We start from the raw sequence: 23039 nt of genomic DNA, 5'->3' as shown, positions 1-23039 counted from the left end.
TGCAGGGACCAGGCTCTGGGTGTGTTTTCCATGTGGCTGTGATGAGGGACGGCGGCGAAACCTGGGATCCTACGGGACCCACGGAGGCGCTTTGAGATCCAGCTCAATTCCACTGGACTCAGCCGAGCATCATTCCTGGTGGAGCAAATCACTGCACCAAAAATACCCCTCCCAGTCATTATCAGTCACATTTTTAACCAGACACTGATTTACTGGATTACAGCTCATGGCCAGCAACTCTGGAATATCTTATGCAACCGCAAATATTTGGAAAATTGGAAGTTCCCCGCTGCACAAATCCGTGACTGATCGGGAAGAGCCTTCCAGCTCCCCAGGAGTACAACCACATGCTGGGGCTGGGTTGTGGTCACTCAGCTGGACACAGCCTGGCCAGGGCCAGCAGCAGCGGACTTACCACGAGAATTCAACCACCACCAATGCTGGAAATAAGGACACCCAAGGAAAAAAAAAAAAGGTTGTTGGGTTTTTTTATTATTATTATTTTTTTAATAAAAACAAGTGAGATAAACTGCTAAGAAACAGCCTGAGAAAACAGGTTTGTTCATTTTACGGTTGTACAGACCGTTTATCACAACCCTTCATTTCATACCGGGAGCTCTGTGAACACCCAGAGCAGGAAAATTAGGGAAATGAATGTTGTCTGAGTTTTATCAAAGTCTCATGAAAGCAAAAGTGTAATTTTTGTTAATTTAGCAGCTTTTGATATTTCTTGTTCTGTTCTGAATGTGTTGTCCGGTATCTGTTTTGATTCTTAAGGCTGTGCCTAATCCCTCCATATTGTGTGTTGTGTTTGAAAACATAATTTGATTAATCCCAAACTGGGGCTGGTCCCAGCCAAGCCTTATTTTCCAATCTCTTCCATCTATCAAGTGTTAAATTTGACTTTATGTAAAGATTGAACATCGATCAAAAAAAGAATAAAACCCGTGTCCTGATTTATTGTGAGTTACATGGCGCCCTTGGGAGCTGGAGATTATTTACAGGAATAACAAGAATGTCCACAGGTTACAAGAAAACAAACAGGAATTTTGGAAGGAATTGAAAATCTCACGTTCCAGGGCCTGCGGAGTTGCAATTCTCCATAAAGGATCCATGTTCTCTGTGGGACTGAGCCAGGAGAATCCCTGCCCTTCCCCTGGGCACAGCCTGGATGAGATCCCATCTGGATCCTCCGTGTCCCCTGGGGCTGAGAGCTCTGGGTCAGAGGATTGTCCTGCAGGGCTCCTGGGGGTGTTCCATCCCACACAACTCCCCAAGGTGTCTCCTCCATGTTCCCAGCATGGATCCACCCCACGTGGGAGAGATGTGTGACCCCATCCCGTCCTGCCCACCACGCCATCGATGCTGGTGCCGCTGGAGAGTGGGGCACGGAAAAGAGGGCTCTGGGACACCCCTCCAGCTGCTCAGCCCTTCCGTCTTCCATCCTGCCTTTCTTTACCCTGGCAACACATGCTTGGATTTGAGATGCTTGGATTTATCCCCACCCTGGTAACGGAGGCATCTGGGTCGTGGAGAATGAGGGACTTTTATGTCATTAATTAGGACCCATTAGTGCCAAGGGAACCTAAGAACAAGCTCGAGTGCTTGGGTGCTTGGCCAGATGTGGCTCCTTTGCCAAGTCCAGGTCCTGGACAGTCCCTCTGAAATTAGGGATAAAACTTGAGTGGGTGAGCTGCAGCTCCCCAGGGTTCTGAGCTAACTAAAGGCAAGCGAGAGAGAGAGAGAGAGAGAGAAAAGAGAGTTGTAGAAATACAGACATCAATGTCCCCACTTGAGAGTGCAAATAGTAAAAAGGTGACTGACAGTTTGCTCTTAACCTACAACTGTGACATAAATGTGGCCAAAAGGCATCACCTCAGGGTCATCTCAGACCCTCTCATATCCCCTGCCCTCCCAATAATACAAAAAAAATTCTCTCCACAAAAAAATAAAGGATTAAATGCGTGCCCATCCCGCTCCTGTACCATGCAGTGTTTCAGAGTCAATAGCTAGCAAGCCCCCGGGTATGCAGGAAGGAAGGACTTGCGTTACATAGCTCAGAAACACTCTCTGATCCCACTAAAGGCAGTGGTTAATTGCGGGGTGCCAGCTGGAGTGATTGCATCTGCCGTCCCTCGGAGCGGCCGGAGCGCTGTCACTCACTTTGAAATGCCCTGCTGCATTCATCAGTCTGGATGGCACAGAGAAGTTACAGCCGTACAAGCCATATGGAGGATGTAAAGAACAATTAAGTGCTTCCCGAGCAATGGGACTCGATGGGAAAACGCTTCCAGCTGCATGTAATCCATACAGCATTTGACCAGAGGAACCGGCGGCTTGTAGGCACGGAGCGTTCGAGTCTTCGGCTTTGGCGTTCTTCAGGGAAGACAGTTTGGGCACGTCCACCACCAAGTGGGGTAAAAGGTGTGGGCTGGCGGCTCCCAGTTTCTCGTGGCTCGGAAAGAGGAGCGCCTGCTGCCTCAGGAAGCTCGTAGGGCAGATCTTGTAGTAGAGGGGCACGTTGAGGGGGTGCAGGAAGCTCTCGGGGCACGAGATGCCCAGGTTGCTCGCGGGCAGGTGAAGCGTGGGAGGGGAGCAGGATGGAGAGAGCAGCGGGTTCAGAGGAGAGGGGGTCCCACCGCTGGAGGCCACTGGAGAAGAGCTGGAGCTCCCACCTGCAAAGCAAAACAGAAATCATCCAGGCTGGGAAAACTGGTGTCCACAGCCAAGCAATCCTTGGAAGACTCCCGCTCCTGGTCTCCCTGCTGCCAGTGTCCATCCAAGCATGAACCTGCTCCAAAGACCAGCTCCTGAAAAATGGGAAGATCTATCCATAAATTGTTACTGTTAGCCGGTGTTTTTCTAAGAACAATGTTCACACGTGTCTAGTCCCATTCCTTGGACTGGGATCATGGCAAACACGGCTCCACACACACCTGGATCCATACCTGACTGGACGACTGATAACCCTCCCTTGCTATACACACACCATTGCCATTTCAGGTTCCCTGTTTTTCATGCAAATTCCAGACAGCTTTTCCCCCTTGGATACAAGAACAAAAAAGCATATTCAGCCTGATGGAGAATTTTTTTGTACCTCGCCGGTCACAGGAATTGACTCATTTCACTCGGCTTCCCAAGCAATTTGAAACATTCCCCTGAATGCTATCGGTGTCTCCAGAAATTCAAACTCACAAGTCATGTGAGCGTCCCCCCTTCGGGAAGGGATGAATGGACACTTTCAGAATTCAGGAGAAAAGCAACCCCAAGGAGTAAAAACGAAGCGGGGATGGGATGGCTGCTCCGAGGTGGGAATGGTGCTCGGGAGCAGCCGGCCCTGGTGCTACACAGATGCTGGTTTAATCTCCCGCCTGTCTCAGAGTCAGCCAAATGTGCGCTGCACACTCGTTACCAAATTCTTCCAGAGGGCTTTTCCCCCCCACCTCTATTTTAATTTCTTACCAAAATCACTGGGGTAGGATGTAAGGGAATGTGGATCTGTTTGCGCTACAATTTAAATTCAATTCCAACCAATACGACGCCTAGCTGGGATCTGATCCGACCTGACACGCAGCGACCCGAAATCAACTGTAAAACTGAACCACATCTGCTGGTATAGCAAAGCTTAAAAAACAAACACAACAACAACAAAAAACCCACAAACCCTTAAAAACACAAAGAATTTGAATGCGACGCAAATCAATTTCCAAACTCCCAACGAGCAGAGCCTCTCGCAGGTCAGCCCTGGATCACAATAATCCAGGGAGGTTTTGTGGCGTGAAGGTCTCACCCTTCCCTGCTGATGTCAGTGGCTGCTTCAGTCCTGACATCAGCAGGGCAGGATCCAGTCCTGTCTCCATGGACATATCCTGATGTCCCCCAGGGCTCAGGGACCTCGGGACATGTGAAATACAGGATTGAGCTGATATTTGTGTGTGAGGCAGCCAGAAAACCCCGATGTGCTAGACACAGCAGAGCAAAGCAGAGTCAGTATCTGCGGCGTGGTGTCCCGAGCAATAATATCGCCCAAATTCCACAGCAAGTTTGGGAATGGGGATTGCAGGAGAAACCACGGAGCAGATCAATGAGCAGATGTTTTCTGCCCTTTCTGTTAGGCTTAAAAATAAAAATTCTATGGCAATTCTTTTTTAAATTTTTTGATGTTGTTGTTCAGCATGTTGATCATAATTTCTTTTAATTTACCTCCCGCCCTCCGAGCTTTGGGATTTCAGTTTTACGGCATTTCTTCAGAAATGTATTTCATTACTAGTAGAACTGCAGATTTTGTTATAATTATATCAGTCCAGGGATTCCACCCTGAAGAAAATTACCAAATACTTTAAACAAGAAAAAAAATCCTAAAAATCCCAGGTAGCTCTAATATTATATGTACGATAAATTTTAGCGTCTTTAGCATCGCAGTTGCTGTTGTTTCATTCCTCGTGCAGCTCATCCACCACCTCCTCTCCCTCAGCAAATGGGTTCAAAAGGGGCTTTTAGCATAAGAAATTTTCTAAAAATAAAAATTAATTTTAAAAACTATTAAAATACTAACAAGGCTGCTACTACTACTACTACTACTACTACTAGCAACTAATAATAATAATTTCAGTTCTTTTTACAACAGATAAACCTCTTAATTTCTCCCGATTCGGGTTTCTTTGTGCCCCCATTTCTACGCCTGAAGAACATGAATTCTTGCTGCGATTTTTGCAGCATTTCCCGGCAGACACGGGGGTGACTTGGTGCGTCCCAAGACTTTGAAGAGTTCCTGACATAAATGAGAGTTTAACTCGCGGCTTTAAACCCAGAGTTTTTTCCCTTCGGCGCTGTGAATAATCTGTTTCCAAATAATTGTTTTCTGAAGTCATTTTTTCTGGGAAAAGGGCTGTAAACTACCGGTTGCTCTTATCAGGATGAAGGAGAGCGTTTTCCCCCAAAATTGTCCTCCTCTTCTCTGCGTTTCTGTGCGACTGCTGCACCCTGAGTACCAGAAAATTTTATTTTCTGTTGCATAACGCATTTGTCGGCCCAGAAGCTGCCGCTGCAGAAAGCAGGGGCGGTCACCCCCTACGACGTTTGTAGTTGATATTCCCAACCCGGTTGGAAGCAATTAGTGTAACAGGATCAAAGCCGGAACAACCCGACTCCAAATTAGCCTCCTGCACACTCAGATTTTTTTTTTTTTTTTCTGTCCATCTAACTCCTGGTTCCAGCCCGGGGCTGGAGCAGCCCGCTCCCTCATCCTGCTCTTCCCGGCTTCTCGCATCCACTTTCACAGGAGTTTTATCCGCAGCAAGGCGGAATTAACTCCCCTCCAAAAGCAGGAATGCGTTTTCTGGGCGCACCTCGAGGTTTGAGCCCTCCGAGGAGCCCCGCGGGGAGCTCCGGGCGTGCGGCCGGGAGAGGCAGCGAGCGGGATTCACTTACCCTGGCTGTCTGCGCCGAAAGCCTTGAAGTCCAGGGCCAGGGGGGGTCTCCACGGGTAGGTCTCCAGGAGCCCGTCCAGGACCCCCCTGCGGGGCGAGAGCGCGTTGAACGCAGCCGCGGGGCCGGCGGGCGGGGGGGGCGGGGGGGGGGGGGCGGCTCCGACCCTTACCTGTTCCTGCCGGGGTCCCGAAAACCTTTGGCGAAGGGATTCCTGTCGATCTTCAGCTTCGTGATCTGCGGGGTGAAAGGGAAGTTGCGGAGCGGGGCGGGCTGGGACCGGCGGCCGCGGCCATCGGGGCTCTCCATCCCACCGGCCCCCGGAACTCTCCATGCCCCCGATCCCCGGGGCTCTCCATCCCACCGGCCCCCGGAGCTCTCCATGCCCCCGATCCCCGGGGCTCTCCATCCCACCGGCCCCCGGAGCTCTCCATGCCCCCGATCCCCGGGGCTCTCCATCTCCCCCGGCTCCCGGTACCTGCTGGTTCTGGTAGGCCGTGACGGTGGTGAACTCGGTCTCCTGGAAGGAGAAGGTCTGCACCCCCTCGGCCGGCAGCGACTGGATCTGCGCGAGGTCGAAGCGAGAGTCCTGGGCGATAACGTGGACGCGGGGCTTGTACTTGTGCATGGACTGCAGGATGATCTGTGCGGGGAGGGGGAAAGGCGGCTGAGCCCTCCCGGAGGGAGAAGGGCAAGAAGAAAAACCCGAGGCGATGCTCAGGAAGGACCCGGCCTCGGGATGAAGCTCCGCACCCCCGGGGCGATGCTCTGCCCCTCCCCGGCTCCCCCGGCGGGGCTGCCCCACACCTACGTGTCCCTTGTCGTCCATCTCGTTGTTGGTGAGCTTCACGCGGTCGAAGCTGACGATCTGCCTCATCCAGGTCTCCCCCGAGCAGGGGGAGTCGGGGTGGATGTAGAGGCGCGGGGTGATGCAGGAGTGGTCCGTGTTCCCCGCCACCATCCACTGCGAGCTGTGATAGACGTACCTGGCCCGGGCCGAGCCGCGTCAGGCCCCGGGAGCCCGTCCCCGCCTTGCCCCCCACACCCACGCACACCTATGGATTCCATAGGAGCGTGCGGAACCCCCCAGCACCGCTGTGCCACCCCCGCGTCCCGCCCGGACCCGGACGGGTCGCAGATCGCGGCCACGGGCGCAGGAATTCCCGCGTGGGTGTGGGGGGTCCCCGCCCGTCCCCCCCGTACCTGTATCGTTTGGAGTCCACGGGCACGACGTCGATGGCGATGTAGTACTGCTGCAGCGGCTCCAGCCCCTTCACCTTCACCCGGACCGAGGGGAACATCCTCCTGCGGGCACAGGGACGGCAGCGGCTGAGCCGGAGCGGCCGCAGGAAAAGGGCTGCGGGGCTGCGGGACTGGGAACGGGCGTCGGGAGGGAGATGGAAGGCAAACGAAAATAGCGGGAAAGGGGGAGAACTAAGAGGAATGTCTCGACAGAACGGAGGAACCCCAGACAACGAAACGAAAGGAGAAGAAACCCAAGAAGCAACACCATCCACAACCCCACAAAAAAAAAAAAAAAAAAAAAAAAAAAAAAAAAAAAAAAGGAAAAAGGTAACCGAAATGGAAAAGCAAAGCCCGAGCGAAGCGGCGGGGCCCGGCCGGTACCTGCCGGCCTTGGTGATGATCATCTCAGTGCCGATGTCGTGGAACCTCCTCCAGAGCTCGGAGCCCTGCAGCTCCACCTGCACCCCGCCCGCCCGGCTCTCGGCACCGGCCTTGGGCCGCTTCTCTGCGGACAACACAAAGCGCAAGGGGCGGCTCGGGAGGCTGCCGGGGCAGGGGGCGGCCCTCGCTCCCCGCCGCGCCGGGCTCCCTCCGGTACCCACCCGCCTCCGGGGCTCTGCGACCCGGCCGGCAGCCGGGGCCGGGCTCCTCATCGCGACCCTCCGGCACCTTCCTCTTGGCCGAGCGTCCCACCAGGGCTTCCACCGAGAAGGCGTGAGCCCGGGAGCTGAGCGCCATCCCCCCCGGGCTGCCAGGGGTCCCCCCGGGCGGCAGCGGGGCTCAGGCGGGCGGCGGCGGCTCCATCCCGGCCGGCACCCAGCGCCCCTCGCCCGGCCGCCGCACGGCTCCCGTCGGGGGGCAGCGGCCACGGCGAGATCCTCTTGCATCCAACTGAGTCAATAGACGGCTGCAGCCTCCTCTGTTTGTTTTGGAAACTGGTGGGAGCATAAGAAACATTGAGTGACATTTCATGGGAGTAACGGGGGGGGGGGGGGGGTTGGAGGGGGAGGGAGGGGAGAGCCGCGGGGTGGGGGGGGGGAGAGGGGGAAGAGGAGCCGGCCCCGTCTAGGATCAATAAAAGAGTTACTGTTCTCCATTAAATTGTAAAACTCAAAGAAATTTGACATAATTGCACACTAGGGGCCACTTTTCCAACAAAAGTGCAAATAACGTTTAACCAGAACCAGCGCGAAAGGGAAAAAGGGAAAAAAAAAAAAAAAATGGGGGAAAATGAGAGAAAGGGGAAAGATTAACGAAAAAGAAGGAGAAAAAGAGGAAAGAAGAGAAAAGGGCAGGAAAAAGAAGGGAAAAGGCAGAAAAAGATAAATAAGCGGGGGGGGGAAGAGGAAGTAAAAGAGGGAAAAGGGAGACACAAGAGAAGGGAGCCGTGCCCCGCCTCTGGCCCGGCCGGGCTGCCCCCACGGCCCGGCCACTCGCTGCCCCTCCGATGTCCCCGGCGCACAGACCCGGTGCCACCCCTGGGCTGTGACAGCGCCGGGCAGCGGTTCCGGCTCTGTCTCCCGTTTTTTCTTTTACTTTTTGTTTGTTTGGTTGTTTTTGGGGTGCTTTTACGGCAGCCCCGCCCGCTCCGCCACCCCCCGCCCCGGCTCCACTTCAAAGGAGCGGCCCCGCCGCCCGCGGCAGCTGCGCTGAATTAGCGGCAGAAATCCCCGTTTTGCACTCGGAGAGTCCCGGGAAACTCCTGCGCGGCCGGGCAGGGCGAGGTCGGGGCCGGGGGCGCTCCGGCCGGGCCCCACAGGTGCGCAGGGAAAGCGCTGAGCGGGATCTGCGCCTCATCTTCAGCCCCGCTCAGGGAAACTCCCCGCCCTGCCCAGGCTGGAACCCCCCGCGCCGATTCGTGTTCCATGCGGGAACCCTCTCCAGAGCCGGCAGCAAAGGGGATTCTGGGGCTCAGGTGGGTTTTGGGGTGGGGAGAGCGGTGTCCCCGCGGAGCAGCCCTGGCCTGGCGGCCTTTCCCTGCACCGAGGAGGTCAGCCGGGATAGATGAGCCTTAACGGGAAAAAAATGTGGAAAGGGATGAAATTCACAGGCCAGCTGAGAAAGCAAGCTGAGGAGAGGGGAGCTGCCGCCGCGGCTTTGGGACAGGCAGGGGATGCGGTGCAGCGTTCCGTGCTCTGCATCCAGGTGCTCCCGGAGCGGCAGGGAAGCCCTGGTACATCCAAATGTTTCACTTTTCAGGACTTCTGGCTCTCTTTGTTAGAGCTGCTGTCCTGGTGCAGGCATTCCCAACTCTGGGCTGGCAGCAGGTTGTCTTTGTGAGGAATGTGGAATGGTTTGGGTGGGAAGGGACCTCAAATCTCATCCCATTCCACCCCCCTGCCATGGGCAGGGACACCTTCCATTATCCCAGGCTGCTCCAAGCCCCATCCAGCCTGGCCTTGGACACTTCCAGGGGCAGCCACAGCATCTCTGCGCCAGTATTTGTTCTTAAATGTCTTTTTAATTGTCCCAGACTCACATCCTCATCCTCCAATCCCCATCCTACGGACGCTCCTTACCCAGCACAGCGTGGGCGTTGCCCATTGATGTTGATACACATTTATGACTATTTACACCTTTTTTAAGCACACATTTACGCACCAAATCCCTGGCGTATCTCACTGGGACAGGGATTTGAACAGGGAGAAGATCTCAGAGGAAGGGAAGGGGTGCAGACACAGCTGCCAAAAGCCCAAAGCTCAGCATCCAGCCTGGACACCTGGTTGGAAGCCACGTCCTTCTCCAGGTGCTGTCCTTTCTCCTGTGCCTGCTCTGGTGTGGGCAGCACCTGCAGCCTGACTGGGGAACGGAAAGTTGGCATCCCAACTTCCCAAAGTCTGATAGCTGTAATCTGATTTATAGGTGGATTTGGCCTTGTGTTATTCCATCCTTCCATGGATCTCCAGCAGCAGTGGACTCTGACGTGGTTTTGTTCCCTTCAGGAATGTCCAGGCGCTCCTGCCTGCTCCCTCTGTGGGACAATGTCCAGCCCATCCTCTGGAATGTCATTCCACGGGATAATGGCTCCCTGCCCGTGGCAGGAGGGTTGGAATTAGTTGTTCTGCCAGGTCCCTCCAAACCCAAAGCATTCTGTGATCCCTTGCGGCAAGCAGTGGATGGAGAAGAGGGCAGGGGAAAGAAATTTGGGGTTACCTCTTGCTCCCAGGCAGGATCAGCCCCACCCATGCAGATTTAACTCTTCTTACAGAGAGGAATTAATCAAAATTTATGAACGTGTTCTTGATTAGGAGAGCATGAGCTCGTGATTTCAAGGTGACCGGCGGGCCCTGGCCAGCGCTGATGGAAGCCACCTGAGGGCACGGAGCGTGAACCTTTATCTCTGCTGACATGACATATTATTAAAAAGTATTTCGAGTAATCTTTGATTTCCTCAGCCCTTGCAACACATTTCAAGAACTTGGCCGGGGATCAACTGAGCCTTTTTAATTTCCTACACTGAAAAATAAAACAAAAATCAAGCCCGATTGAGATGATATAATCAGGAACATTTTGAGGGTTTAGGTCAAATTAATGTGTCAGAGAAGGGGTTTTCAGGGGACTTGGGGAGCTTTAATCTGTCAAAGGCTGACTCAGAGCCTGCTTGGGCTTTGTAATCTTATTGTCTTTATGGAATTATGGGATGGAATGTCCTGAATTACCGTCATCAGAGAGTCCAGCAAATAACCAGTTGGCATTAAGTTCAGAATAGCTAAGTTAATTTTAAAGCAAGTGTTGCACAATATGCCAGAAATGTTTGCTTAACTGAGAAATCATCTTTTAATACTCTCCCTTGAAGTGTGAAAGCCCTCAGGTAACCTCCAAACACAGCATTGCCCGGCCATTTTTGGGGCAGATTTTAGGAGATCGAGTTCTTTTCAAGCCGTGCTCAATTTTGTCAAGATTTGCTTTGCATTTTCCAAAACAAAAGGAAAAAAAAAACAAAAACCAAAAAACAAACAAACAAAAAAACCCACCAAAAAAACAACCACACCAAACCCGAACTCAATTATGCGTCTAATACCTATCTCTTTTATATATAGAGCTGCAATTATAAATTTGGTATGTGGGTATTTTTTTTTTTTTTGGTTCTAACGGACAAATTCAAGGATTGTTCGGGATAAACTCAAGCACTGCTCATCCTCTGCTCCACGAATCATTAGTACCCGTGTAATATTTGGGAAAATCCTGCTTCCCAGACATGCAGCCTCTGATCAGAGCGATGCAGCACCATTGCTCAAACCCTGGCTCCCGGAAGGGCCTCAGCCATCGCTTCTCCGGCCTTTAATTAAATGATGAGAAGTCAAGTTTACAACTGGGTGTGGGTGCATCTCTCTTCCCCCTGGGTGTATGCGAGGTGGGACACACTCTGAGCAATATTTTGGGTGGTGTAGCTCCTCTTCCCTCGCAGGGAGCACAGCGGAGGGTCCTGGGCTGATCCCAAGTCCCTGAGTGCTCTTCCCACCCCAGCCTTGGTGGCACCAACCACATCCGCCCTTTAAAGCTCTGCTGTAAAAAAAAAAAAAGAAGCATTTTAGGATTGATTTAACCCTTTTTGCGCATGCTGCTAGCTTGTTACTCCCGGGCTCACCTTCCAGTTTCCCTTATTTTCCTGGATTCCCAGCCTTACTGCTACTGGTGAATACGAATGGGGTTTTTTTAAGATCCAAATCTATTTGCTTGTAAATTAAAGAATCCCAGAACAATTTGAGTTGGAAGGGACCTTAAAGCTCATCCAGTCCCACCCTCTACCATGGGCAGGGACACATTCCACTAACCCAGGGTGCTCCAAGCCCTGTCCATCCTAGCCTTGGACACTTCCAGGGATCCAGGGGCAGCCACAGCTTCCCTGGGCAACCAAAATGTAACAAATAAATATGTAATAAATGTAATCGAACCTGCTGCCTCTCCTCTGTCAGGGGTACCACCTGCACTGGGAAATGCAAGAGAATATTTCATTGTGCAAATAATACCCTTTCCTTGGTGGAAAAAAAAATAAACTTATGGATGAGATGGTGCCACAAAGAGCCGCCGTGAGCCAGCTGGGAAAGGGATGGGAGGTTTATTAAGGGAGGATGTAAGAGCTGGAATTAAACAGTTTCTAAATGCCCGGGAGAGGCTGCAATGGAGAGGATGTGAGGCGGCTGAATGACCCTTCTGGGGGCTGGAATTACACCGGGTTGGGTTCTACGGGAGCTGCAAGTGCCAATATTCAACTCGGATTCTTGTAAACGAAACCACCATTTCACGGCAGTCATTTACTAATTAGTCATTAACAGATTAACAAATATTTCTTCTTCCTAGAAATCTTTCAAACAGAAAACTGCTGAAGGCTCAGGAATTCTTGGCAGAAAACACCCGTGGTAGCGTAGAACAGAGCTCAGGAGATCGCTTTCCCTGACGTTCTCAAATATCCTGTTCCCCAGCAGAGATTTAATTTCATTCCACGATTATTTTGCTCCTCATGAACTTTGGAGAACCTCTGCTCTCCTGTGACTGTGTCCCCTCTCCATCCCCGCTGGGCTGTGGCACCTCTGGGCTGACTCCGTCCAAACCGAGACGTGATGGCAAGGTTTCCTTGTCCACAGGACAATCCTGGATTTTTTCCATGGCAAAAAATGACAGATCTGAGCAAGAAATCAGCAGTTTATGGTGGTGGCCAACCAGTGCTGAAGTTTCTTGGTTGACCTCCTAAGGAGGTCCTTCACCTCCACGCACGCTGCTTTAGCTAAATATAAACTAAAATAAATCTCTGTTATGTTTTTTAATAAACAACCTCCCCCAAGAATGTGCGCAGGGAATAGGATTAAACCTTAAGGAAATGATTCAGTGGAGTGAAAACGAAGCAGGCAGCTTTTGGGGAGAGTCAGATCCAATCAGGGCACTCGGGTCACTTCAAGGGGCAGGCAGTGCTCAGCCCCACAAGGAGGGAAGTCAGGGAAGGGTCAGAAATGCCCACGTGGGGCGGGGTAAGGATGACCCTACAGTGGGACCTGTCCCCGCAAGAACCTTCCTCCAGCTGTGGTTGGTGCCCCGCTGAGTTTCTCCAGAACCTCCTTCGTGATGTGAGGGGACCTTCTGTGAGATATCTCAGTGCTGCCTCCAAATATTCTCTGGAAAAGCAGGATTTCTCATCCCTGTGCTGTGAGGAACATCTTTTGTGTGGCTTTTCCCAGCCCAGCTCCTGGCTCTTGGCTCCTGGCTGTGTGGGAGAATGGGGAGAAGCCGCTCCATCCCTTCTCCAGCCACCAGCCTTCCATCCCGCCCAGCAGCTCTCCCACCACTTCTCCTTCATCACATCTTCTCCAGAGCTGAGAAATCAACCCCACACCCACCCTCCCCTTCCACCTCTAAGTAACAGGGAAAATTCCTGATGCGCTGAACTTGTCTCATAACACTTAAAGAAAATACCTAAAGAATGTGTAACAAGGGGGGATTTAGAGAGGGCAGAATTCAGCACGTGGATGAGGTAGAAAACTTTTAGAATTGCGCCAAAATGATTCCTGTCTGCCTTTACCTCAGGGAAGGGCTCCAGGGAGGGAGATGGGAGGACCCCAGGTGAGCCCCAGGACCCCCAGGGCCACCCCCTGCTCTCCTCACTGCCGGAATACGGGGAAGGAAAAGCTGGAGTTCTAGGTTTAGCTGCCAGAAGAAAAAAGCACACAGGAGAATTGAAATTAAAATACTTATGGGGAAGCTGATGCTGTGTTATTCCATGTTCCTGGGCAAGGGCTGGGCACAGCTGGGGCCGCCTTGCTGTGCTCCCTGATCAGCATCCCGAGATCTGGGAACCCCAGCTGGGACCTGAGCCCCAGGAGCCCTCTTGGACACAGAAATCTGAGGGAAAAAAGCCTTTTTAGAGAGGAGGGAAGTTATTTTTACCAAAAACAGCCTGGGATCTTTAAAGAGTTACTGCGTACCTGGAGAACACCCCCTCAGTGATTCTATGGCCTTGGTCACATCATCTGCTCGGAGAGGAAAAAATGGGTGAATTCTCCCGTGATCACCAAGATTTGGGGTGAGGAGGGTGAGGACTCACAGCACCAACGCAGGTCCCAAATGTCCCACACAGGGCCAGCTCTCCAAGCCCATCTGGACAAACGGTGCCCAGTACTGGGGCCCGTGCTGCAGGTGCTTCACCTGCGGCTTTCCCCTGACCAGCCCTGTGATGGCAACATTCCAGACATTCCAGACCTGGTATCCAGGTTCCAGCTGCCAAACCCCCTGCGAGGCGGTGTCCTCACTCCAGCAGGAGGAGAAGACCCAGAGGAGGCAGCTCCACGCCCAGGACAGGTGCCCCGGGGAGTCCCGTGGTCTTGGCTGGTGACTTCCACGGTGTGGACAAGAGCCTGTTTTGGAGTTTGGCTTAAAAAAAAAAATAAAAAAAATCACGGAATCATTGAGGCTGGAAAAGATCATCAAGTCCAGCTTTTGGCTGATCTCTCCCACGCTCACTACACCGCATCACAAATTGCCAGGTTCACGTGGGTTTTTAACACCTCCTGGGTTTGTGACTCCACCACTTCCCTGGGGCGCCGCTTCCAAAGCTTAGCCCCTCCTTGGGTGCAGAAAAAGCCATGGATGGGCAGGATTGTCCCTGCTGGAATTGCGGGTTTCTGGGGCTCCACCAAAGCCCCATGTCTGCACTAAGCTTTGCTCCCCCTTCCCTGGGGTTAGGGCAGGTGATCCAAACATGGTGTGGTGATTTATCCCAGTCCCGCTAACTCTGGAGAAAAGTGCTTTTCCAAGGGCTTTGTTTCCACCCATTCCTTTCCGTTGCTGCTGTCTCTGCCCCACCAGCTCTTTTCTGGCCCCAGGACATGCTGAAGGCTTTTCCATCCTTCTCTGTGTGCAGAGATCGACTCAGACTCTGTCCTTAAACCAAGCCCACACCTGAGTGGTACCAACAGAAAAACTCCTTTGTTTTGCTACTCCATCCTCGGTTAATGCAGCTAATTATGGCCCTAAATGCAAACACAGAGGGAAGATAATGAAATCTTGGAAGGTCTGAGGCACTGGGGAGAAGGACAATAAATTTAAGAGGTTTGCGAGGAAGCTTTCACTCATCTTCATGGTTTGGAGTTGTGAGCTTGCACTCCGGTTGGGAAGCGCCTTTCGAAATTAAACAGAAAAGATACAATCTTAATATTCCGTGAGATGTGCCAATACAAATATCTGTCGGCAGAGATGTAAAATAATAGCTTTAAAAGCAAGGGAAAGAACCACATGAAGTTTTGGGAGCAGGGTGATGTCACCCACCCCCCGCCCCCCAAGCCCAGCGAGATATTCTTTGTGCTGGAAATTAAAGCCGCATGAACTCCCCGCGCAAAGCTGGGTGAGACTCTGCTTTTTCAGCCTCCCCCCTGAGGGAGGATGGGTATTATTTTCTGGTTTTAATTTTAAATTCATAAATAAACGTGATTGACTTGCCACCCAATAGCACTGAGTTGTGCAAAATAAGGATAAAATCTGTCAGTTAAGTCTGTCGGTGGCTGGTGTTGCTGGAGCAGAAGAAAATCAGAACGAGCCGAACCGGTCAACAAAACTCAGCTTCGTGAGGAGTTTCAGCTCGGGGAAGAGGAAAATCTGTCTCCATGGTGTTATCTCCCCTTCCAAAGTTTCCTCCTGGCTGCACTGGGTCGCAGGCTATGGACTGTAAATTATACAGCCCAAGTCAAACCCTCATCTGCAATAAGGGGAGAAGAAAACCATGCAAAGATTTAATGTAGGAAACAGCTCAAGCTATGGCTTTCTCTTGTTTGGGAACGTGGACAGTTGTGCTGAGATCCCCAAACCGCTCCAACCCATGGAAATTAGCACATAACCATCTGGCCCGGTGGCTCAACACCTCCCGTGGCCGTAAATTCAAATCCCAGCAACCTTACAAGGGATTTGCTCGGAGAAACGAGCTGAGTCCTCGAGTAATGGGAAAACAAGGTGAGCTGGGAAGGCCTTGGGAGAGCTTTGGTTCCAGGAGGGAGCCAGCTCCAGTCAAGCATCCCTTGGCTTTCAGCAGCGAATGGGGCTCTGCAGGAGCATCTCCTCTTTGACTCTTGGTGTCCCATCCACGGCTGAGCTCCTCAGGCCCTTCCCTGGGATCCACCAGCTCACCCAGCTCTGTTCCCTTGGCATTTCTTCACCCACCAGGATGCTCTGTCCTGGCTAGAAGACTCTATTTGCAGTTTTGGGGCTCACAGAGCCACTGTGGACATGGAGCAGTGCTGCCAGCTGTGGTTTCCCATCCAGGTTTCCCAGGAGCAAAGTGTGTGTTCGAGGAAAGATCCTCCTGTGTGAAGCCTGAAATCCTCCCCTGGGAGCTGCAGGGTTTTCCCACCCTTGGTTGGAGCAGAGTGGGAAGGCTCAGAGGGGTCAAAGTAATTTTCCTTGCTGTGTGGAATACACTGGCCTTAGTTCCTTGCCTTGTGTGGGTTTTCAGCTAAGCTGCAGTTAAAAATCGGGAATACGGATTGAATACCTCCAATCTGGAGCATCTGCCCTCGCCAATAAATACTCTGCCCTGCCAGCCATGGCCGGAAGGCTTTGCCATGGTTATGACTCCCCCACAAAAAAATTGCTTTTTCCTAACCCTCAAGACCTGGAAGTAGCAGCTGAGTCTAATTTGGGCTCTGCAGCAGGTTTTACCCGTGGAAAGCCGTGTACTCCTTGCACATCTGGTTGTATTCAGGGGGATGTTGCCTTTCAGTGCTGCTCAAGCCTGGCTGTGCCCCTTTGGTGCCTGGGTAAATCGTCCCTTTCCCTATGGGAAGCCAGGTGGACATTGTTTGGAATAGAATTAGTAGGTTTAGGATGAGCAGAGCATTAAACCAAGCACCAGGGCAGGTTTGCCTTCTCCTCCAGCGGTGCCACCAAGGGCAGGAGGTTGGAGGACTCCAATGCTGCCAGGAGAAGTTGTCTGGATTTAAAAAATCCCACATGGACTTCACTCTTCCCTCTCCTTCCTCTTCCTCCAGGACCAAGCAGGTCAAGAGGAGTTTCCATAAACTGCAGGGAGATGAACTTTACTTTTCCCTGGATTTCTTCCTGCATTTGTGCATCTGCTCAGAGTTATTGCCCCATGTTCCACAAACTTAAAACACTTCCATACTGAACAGAATTCCTTCAGTTCACTGCAAAACATGACAAAACTCAGCCCCGAGGATGCCAAAGGCTCTTGCTCCGCACATCCTCCTATTCCCGATCCCAGCCACAGCAAACTCAGGGAATCACTGAGGAGTCGTGCAAGCTCCAGCTGCAGCTCTGCTTTGCTGCTGGAAGGCAGGGAAGAACTCCAGGCTTTTCCTGAATGTGCTTCCCTGCGGGATTTCATTGGCATCGCTCGTATCCCGCGCTGGGGCAGAACGGAGCCGCGGGCTGGGGAGACGTCGGGAAGCAGCAGGATCGGGGCTGTTCTCCCGGCATCTCAGGGATCAGCACTGCTGAGAGCCGGAGCTTCCCACCCAGGGATGGATCAGGAGCTGCTGCCAGAGCTCTTTGCCTGCTGGAGAATCCCAGCAAGGAACAGCTCCCAGCAGGGTTCAGTGGGCACTGGCTGATGGGTTCCCGGTGGCTCGGAGCAATTCTTTCTCCACCTAAAGGAGCATCCTTCCCTCCCACGGCATTCCCTGGCCCGAGGTGTTCTGTGTTCCCCTGCCTGGGCAGCTCAGAGTGGAGGTAAGAGCACCGAGAAATGGATTTTCCTCAAATTAGAGCTTAGAGCAGGGTGGTGGTGCTGGGTTGACTGTTGGACTTGATGATTTTAGAGCTCTTTTCCAACTTTAATGATCCCAGGATTCTGGGAGATAAGGAACGGATCTGCTCTCCTCTAAATCATAGTGAATAAACACACAAAACACAGACCTGGCTTTTTTTTTTTTTTTTTTTTTTTTTTTTTTTTTTTTTTTTTTTTTTTTTTTTTTTTTTTTCCCTCTGTGATACATAACAGGATTAAAATGCAGCCAAGAGAATCAGTAAAAAACTAATAATGGAAAAACTCCTGTGTCCACGGCTGGCAAATAGAGTTGAGCGACAGAAAAAGGGGTTCCCTGGATCCGTGGGTTTTCCTTCCCGGGCTCCCACAAACCCTCCTGCAGATCCCTGGAGCTGTTGCATGTGTGAACAACCCCGAGTTTGAAAACTCTCTCCGTTTGTTTACCTTCCCCCAGATCAAGAACACATTGAGAATAATTTGCAAGACAGAAAAAAAAAAAAAAAAAAAAGCTCTAATATATCAAGGTTTCCACTCAACGAATAACATGAAATCTCTTTTCCTACCAGGACACCTGCAAAGCTCCTGCTGGGATCCCGCCTGTGCCGGAGCTGCTCCGGGTGCTCTCGGACACTTTCTAAGTCATAAAGTTCCATAAAATTTAAAGTTTAGAGCGAGAAAGTTAAATTCAAACCTGTTACACTTTCCAGCCTGGGGTCTGTGCCTTCAACAGCAGCTCAGATTGCTGTAATCAAGTGGGGTTGAAGGAAAAATTATTTATTATTATTAATAATAATAATATATATTTTTTTTTAAGTGTTTTCCTTCTCGCTTATCTCGGCTTTTCGTCTGTCAGCCAGGTCCTCCCTCCCTGGAGCAGGGGGAAGCACGATGGTTGATTCTTATTAAAGTAAAAGAAACTGGAGAAAAAAAAAAAAAAAAATCGAGCGGAAAGTGTTACAAAAAAGTGAAATTCAGATTTCAATTTTCAAGTATTTCAGTTAAGATTTTCCAGTGAAAATTTTTATGTTTTGTTTGTTTGTTTGTTTTTGGGTTTGGTGGTTTTTGGGGTTTTTTTTTGAAACTAAAAGAGGTGGAATTAAGTCTGTCCATGAGTCCACTTCCCCAGGTCATCGCAGCAGTTCCACACACAGATTAAGAAACCAAACTACAAAATATAATTAGCGAAGATCCCTTTACCCATCATTTGTCATTTTTTGGTTCACTTGTGGCTTTGATTTGTGCCAAAATGCACACTGGAACAACCCCGGCACCCAGAGATTTGTTCAGCTCTGGCTGGCAAAATCCATCCCAGGGATTTTGCACCACTGTGGGAGGGGATTCCCTGAGCTCAGGGATGAAAACTTGGGGTTCCTCCCCTGCTCCAGCCACCTCCTGGCCTGTCTGGGATATTCCTCCAAATAATTCAGGGAAAACTTAAACCTAGCAGCGCCTACGAGGTCATTTTGCTGCTGGAAGAAGCATTTTTTATTCTGTGTTGAATTAGGAAACGGTTTTGCAGCACTGGTGGGAGGGAGGTCAGCCCCAGCTACAGCCCCAGCCCAAATCCCAGCCCCAGTCCCTGTTTTAGCCCTAGTCCCAGCTCCATCCAGTCCCAATCCCAGCCCCAATCCCAGCTCCATCCTCAGTGGAGCCAGAGGAACATCCTGGCCCTGCACTCGCAGTGCTGTCTTGGAGCTGGGGCAGTTCCCAGCCTCCCTCGGGATTTTCTCTCCCTCCAGGTGTTAATCCCTGGGCAGAGCCCGGCTGGACCCCAGCAGGGAGATTTGGGAAGGATTTGGCAGGGGCAGCACAGGGAATCCCGGCTTTACGGAGCGGGATCCAGAGCCGGCCCCTGCTGAACGGATGAGACGGACTTGCTTGGATTTCCATCGTTAAAAGCATCAATCCAATGGAATAGTGTGTTATATCCCACTGTATTGCACACAATGTTTTTATAATAAGCAGGCTGTGATGGCAACTTCTACCTCTCTGACTCGTGATGGGTGGAAGATTCCCTGAAATCCAGGAAGCTTTCCCGCAAACAAATCTGAACGATCCCTAATGTCCTGGTATTTTTGACGTCCATGGGAGCTCTGGCACTGATTTCGGGGCACTCGGGATTTTGAATTCCATGAACCTGGCTTGGTTGCAGAGCACAAATGATCCAGCAATCCTTTGTTTGAAGAGGAATATTTCTCCCCCCCACTTGGAAAAGCCCTACAGCCACAAAACAGGAGGAGGAAAGACTTCACAATTAACCCTGGCTCAAATGAAGAAGGATTTTAAGTTCATTTAGGTACTTTTTTTTTTTTTCTTCCACAAAAAAAAGCCATATCACTTTACATTTATAATGTTGGTATCATCCAGTACTTTAAATCAAATTATGGCTGTATCAGGCTGCTTAACAATGTTTCTTTTTAATTAAGTTTACCAGTCCCAGATGCATTTTTTTTAAAAGAAAGAAATTAAACAAACGTAATTAAATTACGTGACAGGGGTTAGGTAAGACAGCAAAGAGCCTGGAAAAAAAATACAATGGCTGATAAATCCATTTGGATACTCACATTTTGCACTTTCCCTACACCCTGTAGTATTCCAAGGGGAGTCCTGGAATGCCCACAGCAGTGTCCAGAGCCCTCTCCCTTACCTAAGGAATTGCTCTCAGAGATGTTTCAAAATCCTGCTGCCACAGAGATTTTAAACAGCCCAGGAAGTCCTTCGGAAAGCTGAGTATCCATGGATTCCTACTAATTTCCCTGTGCTGCAGAGCGCCAGACCTGCCTGATTTGGGGGCTCTCCTGCTGCGGGAGGTGCTGGGCGTCCCCAGAGCATCCCCCTCCAGCCTCCAGCAGCAGGCACGGAGCAAGGGAGAGCTTGGACAGGCAGGATCCATCCCCAGGGGATTTCAGCTCCATGGGATTGACGGAACAGCACCAAACTCAGGCTTTGGGGAGGTGCTCACGCTGCAGGAGCTCTTTATTCTCACTTAGATAAGGGAGCGAGAACTGCCCAGGAAAAGGCAGCTGTATTCTTACTGAGAAAGCAGCAATAAAAAATAGGGATGAAGGAAAAGGCAGGGTAACAGGGCTGGGCAGTGGATTGCACGTGCAGACCTGGAGGGATCTGTGTTTTCCTTAGCTCCTCTGAGCCCCCAGCCTGGAGCTGGGCTGAGCTCCCAGGAGGGCACGCACAGCCAGGACAACCCCTCACTTGAATTTCTGGAGAGGAAACAGCGCAAAAATACCCAGAGTGTCCCTCTTTAAAGGACACAAAGACTGCCGGGACGAGGGCAGCGGGATTTATGGCAGTGAGGAAAGCCCCGTGCTTGCACACCCCCATCCCAAGGAAGCTCTGGGCACGGCCGATATCATCGGCTGGGACTTGCACCCTGGACGAGGAATGGTCACAGTGAGATTACCAGGATTTTTATAGAGGTTAGAATGGAATAATCTCATGGAGAGAGCATCAGTTCCCCGTCTCCAGCCCTGCGGGAAGCGCAGCCATAGGAGCAGATGAGCAGAGCACCAAGAAGCCTCGGGGAGCTGGGAGATCCGGATGATCCCCAGGATAATTTGGCATCCCCGCAGAGCTGTCGGCGGGCACGGGGAGCAGCCTTTCCCTGCCGTCCCTGATTTCCCCGACTCCGAGGACCTGCATCTGGGGCTGCAAGGATGAAGTCAGCCCCGGAGCTGCTACGGGCTGGAAGTGATTTCACCGAGCTGCAATGCACATGGATTAATTCCAGTACTGTAAAGTCAACATGGGTGAACACTGGCTACATCACAGCCTTCATTACTGGGGTCTGGAGCGGCTTTGGATGAAGTAATTTCCCTGGGGTTTAGCACTTCCAAAACATGTAGGGCGTCCTTCTTGGATTGGCCTGGAGAGAGGTGCCCCCCCCCTCGCAGCCACCCCAAATTGGCCTTTATCATTTGCACATGGACCCCTGCGACTGCGAGGGGCTTCAAACGAGGCCCAGATGGGCCGTGGCACACGATGCCCAAACACCGGACACATGGAATGAGGCTCAGCTTGAGCGCACACCATGGATGTTATTAATAACAAATGAGACAACACTCCCAGGCCGGGCCTTCAAATGGGAGAGGATGTGGGATGAGCGGGGATTAGCGGCTCCTCCATCCCTCATGGTCAAATCCGCTCCTGGAGAGTTCAGCGCTGGGATTTGGGACGCCGGGAAGCCAGCGCTCATCAAGCTGCTCAGTTTGGAGCTTCCCAGATTTGAAGTCAACCCTTCCCGTGCAGGAGGTGTTTATTTTGTCTTTTTTCTCCCTCAAGTTATAAACTGGAGCCGAATCCTCGTCACGTGCAATTTGCTTCCTTGGCGAACGGTTGTGCAAATGTGACTCAGCTTTGCCTGGGCACCAGGATCTGCTCCCAGATAGAATCCCAGGGTGGTGGGGAATGACTGTAAATCCCACCCACTTCCAAATTCCGGACACCTTCCCCTATCCCAGGTTTCTTCAAGCCCCATCCAACCCGGTCTTAGACACTTCCAGGGATGGGGCAGCCACAGCTTCTCTGAGCATGCTGTGCCAGGGCCTCACCACCCTCACAGGCAGGAATTTCTTCCCAATATCCCAGCTAAACTCACCCTCTGCCAATTTAACTTCAAGTTCAGCTTCCTTCATGAGCCGCCCCACAAAAAGCAGCTTCGCCTCCTTCATCTGGCATCAGGGGCTGGGTGGAAGAGGCTTTTAAGGGTTAATAACGGGGTTCTCCTCATCCCCTGTTAATTCATTCACTTCCAAATACCGCTTCCTTCCACAGCTTGATATTCAACATCAGCATCCAGGCCCTGGTTCCCTGGAAGAGGACGGAGCTTTTAGAGCAGTTATTACCAAAAATTTCTTCAACAAAAGGGTTGTCCAGCCCTGGCACAGCTGCCCAGGGCAGGGGTGGAGTCCCCGTCTCTGGAGGGATTTAAAATCCATGCGGATGCGGCACTTGTGATGCCACAGGGGGCTTTTCCAAGCTGCGGCTGCTGGCACTGGGATTTGGGGATGGCAATATAGGGACTTTGGGGTTCCAGCACCGGGATTTTGTGGTGCTAACACTGGGGGTTGGGTGATCCAGGGGTTTGAGGGTGTTAACAGGGATTTAGGGATGCTGACACTGGGATTTGGGGGTGGTAGCAAGGGTTTGGAGGATATTAACGCTGGAATTTGGGGGATTTAAACACTGGATTTGGGGGTGCTGACACTGGGATTTGAGGAATATTAACACTGAGATTTGGGGATATTAACACTGGGATGTGGGGAATTTTAGCACTGGAATTGGGGTTGCTGAGACTGGGATTTGGGGGATATTAACACTGGAATTTGTGGGATTTCAGCACTGGGATTCGGGGGTGCTGACCCCAGGCTGTCGGGCGGTACCAGCCCGCACCTTGGGAGCGCGGAGGTTTCCCTGCAGCCCGCAGCAGATCCAAGCCTCCCTCCTGCCATCTGGAGGCGAGTCCCTGCTTTTCCTCAGCCTCCCGATCCTGCCGGAAGCAGATTTAATTCCCTGCAGCATCCCGCGCATTTCCCCGGATCTGGAGCTCGGTCTGTTCTTGGTTTCTTGGGGTGCTCGATGGAAATACAAAATCTTCTGGTTTGCTGTTTTCGAGTAAATACAGTTTTCCAGTGAATCCCAAAGGAAT

The 23039-nt window shown here is 51.6% G+C and overlaps 1 protein-coding gene across 1 annotated transcript; it reads right to left on the bottom strand.

Annotated features, from left to right (window-relative positions):
* Positions 1-667: 667 nt before the first annotated feature.
* TBX22 (T-box transcription factor 22) lies at positions 668-7410 on the bottom strand. The gene is made up of 8 exons (XM_040090378.2): positions 7275-7410; positions 7054-7177; positions 6631-6732; positions 6239-6413; positions 5906-6070; positions 5600-5664; positions 5431-5516; positions 668-2675 (listed from the first exon to the last, which is right to left on the bottom strand). Exons 1-8 carry the CDS (start codon positions 7408-7410, stop codon positions 2080-2082), a joined length of 1449 nt encoding a protein of 482 aa, XP_039946312.1. The 3' UTR covers positions 668-2079.
* Between the last annotated feature and the right edge of the window lie 15629 nt (positions 7411-23039).

This window comes from Hirundo rustica, chromosome Z (genome assembly GCF_015227805.2).
Source record: "Hirundo rustica isolate bHirRus1 chromosome Z, bHirRus1.pri.v3, whole genome shotgun sequence".
Taxonomy (NCBI): Eukaryota; Metazoa; Chordata; class Aves; order Passeriformes; family Hirundinidae; genus Hirundo; species Hirundo rustica.
Note: the sequence above shows the minus strand (reverse complement) of the source record. Positions and strands in the feature narration are given on the sequence as shown.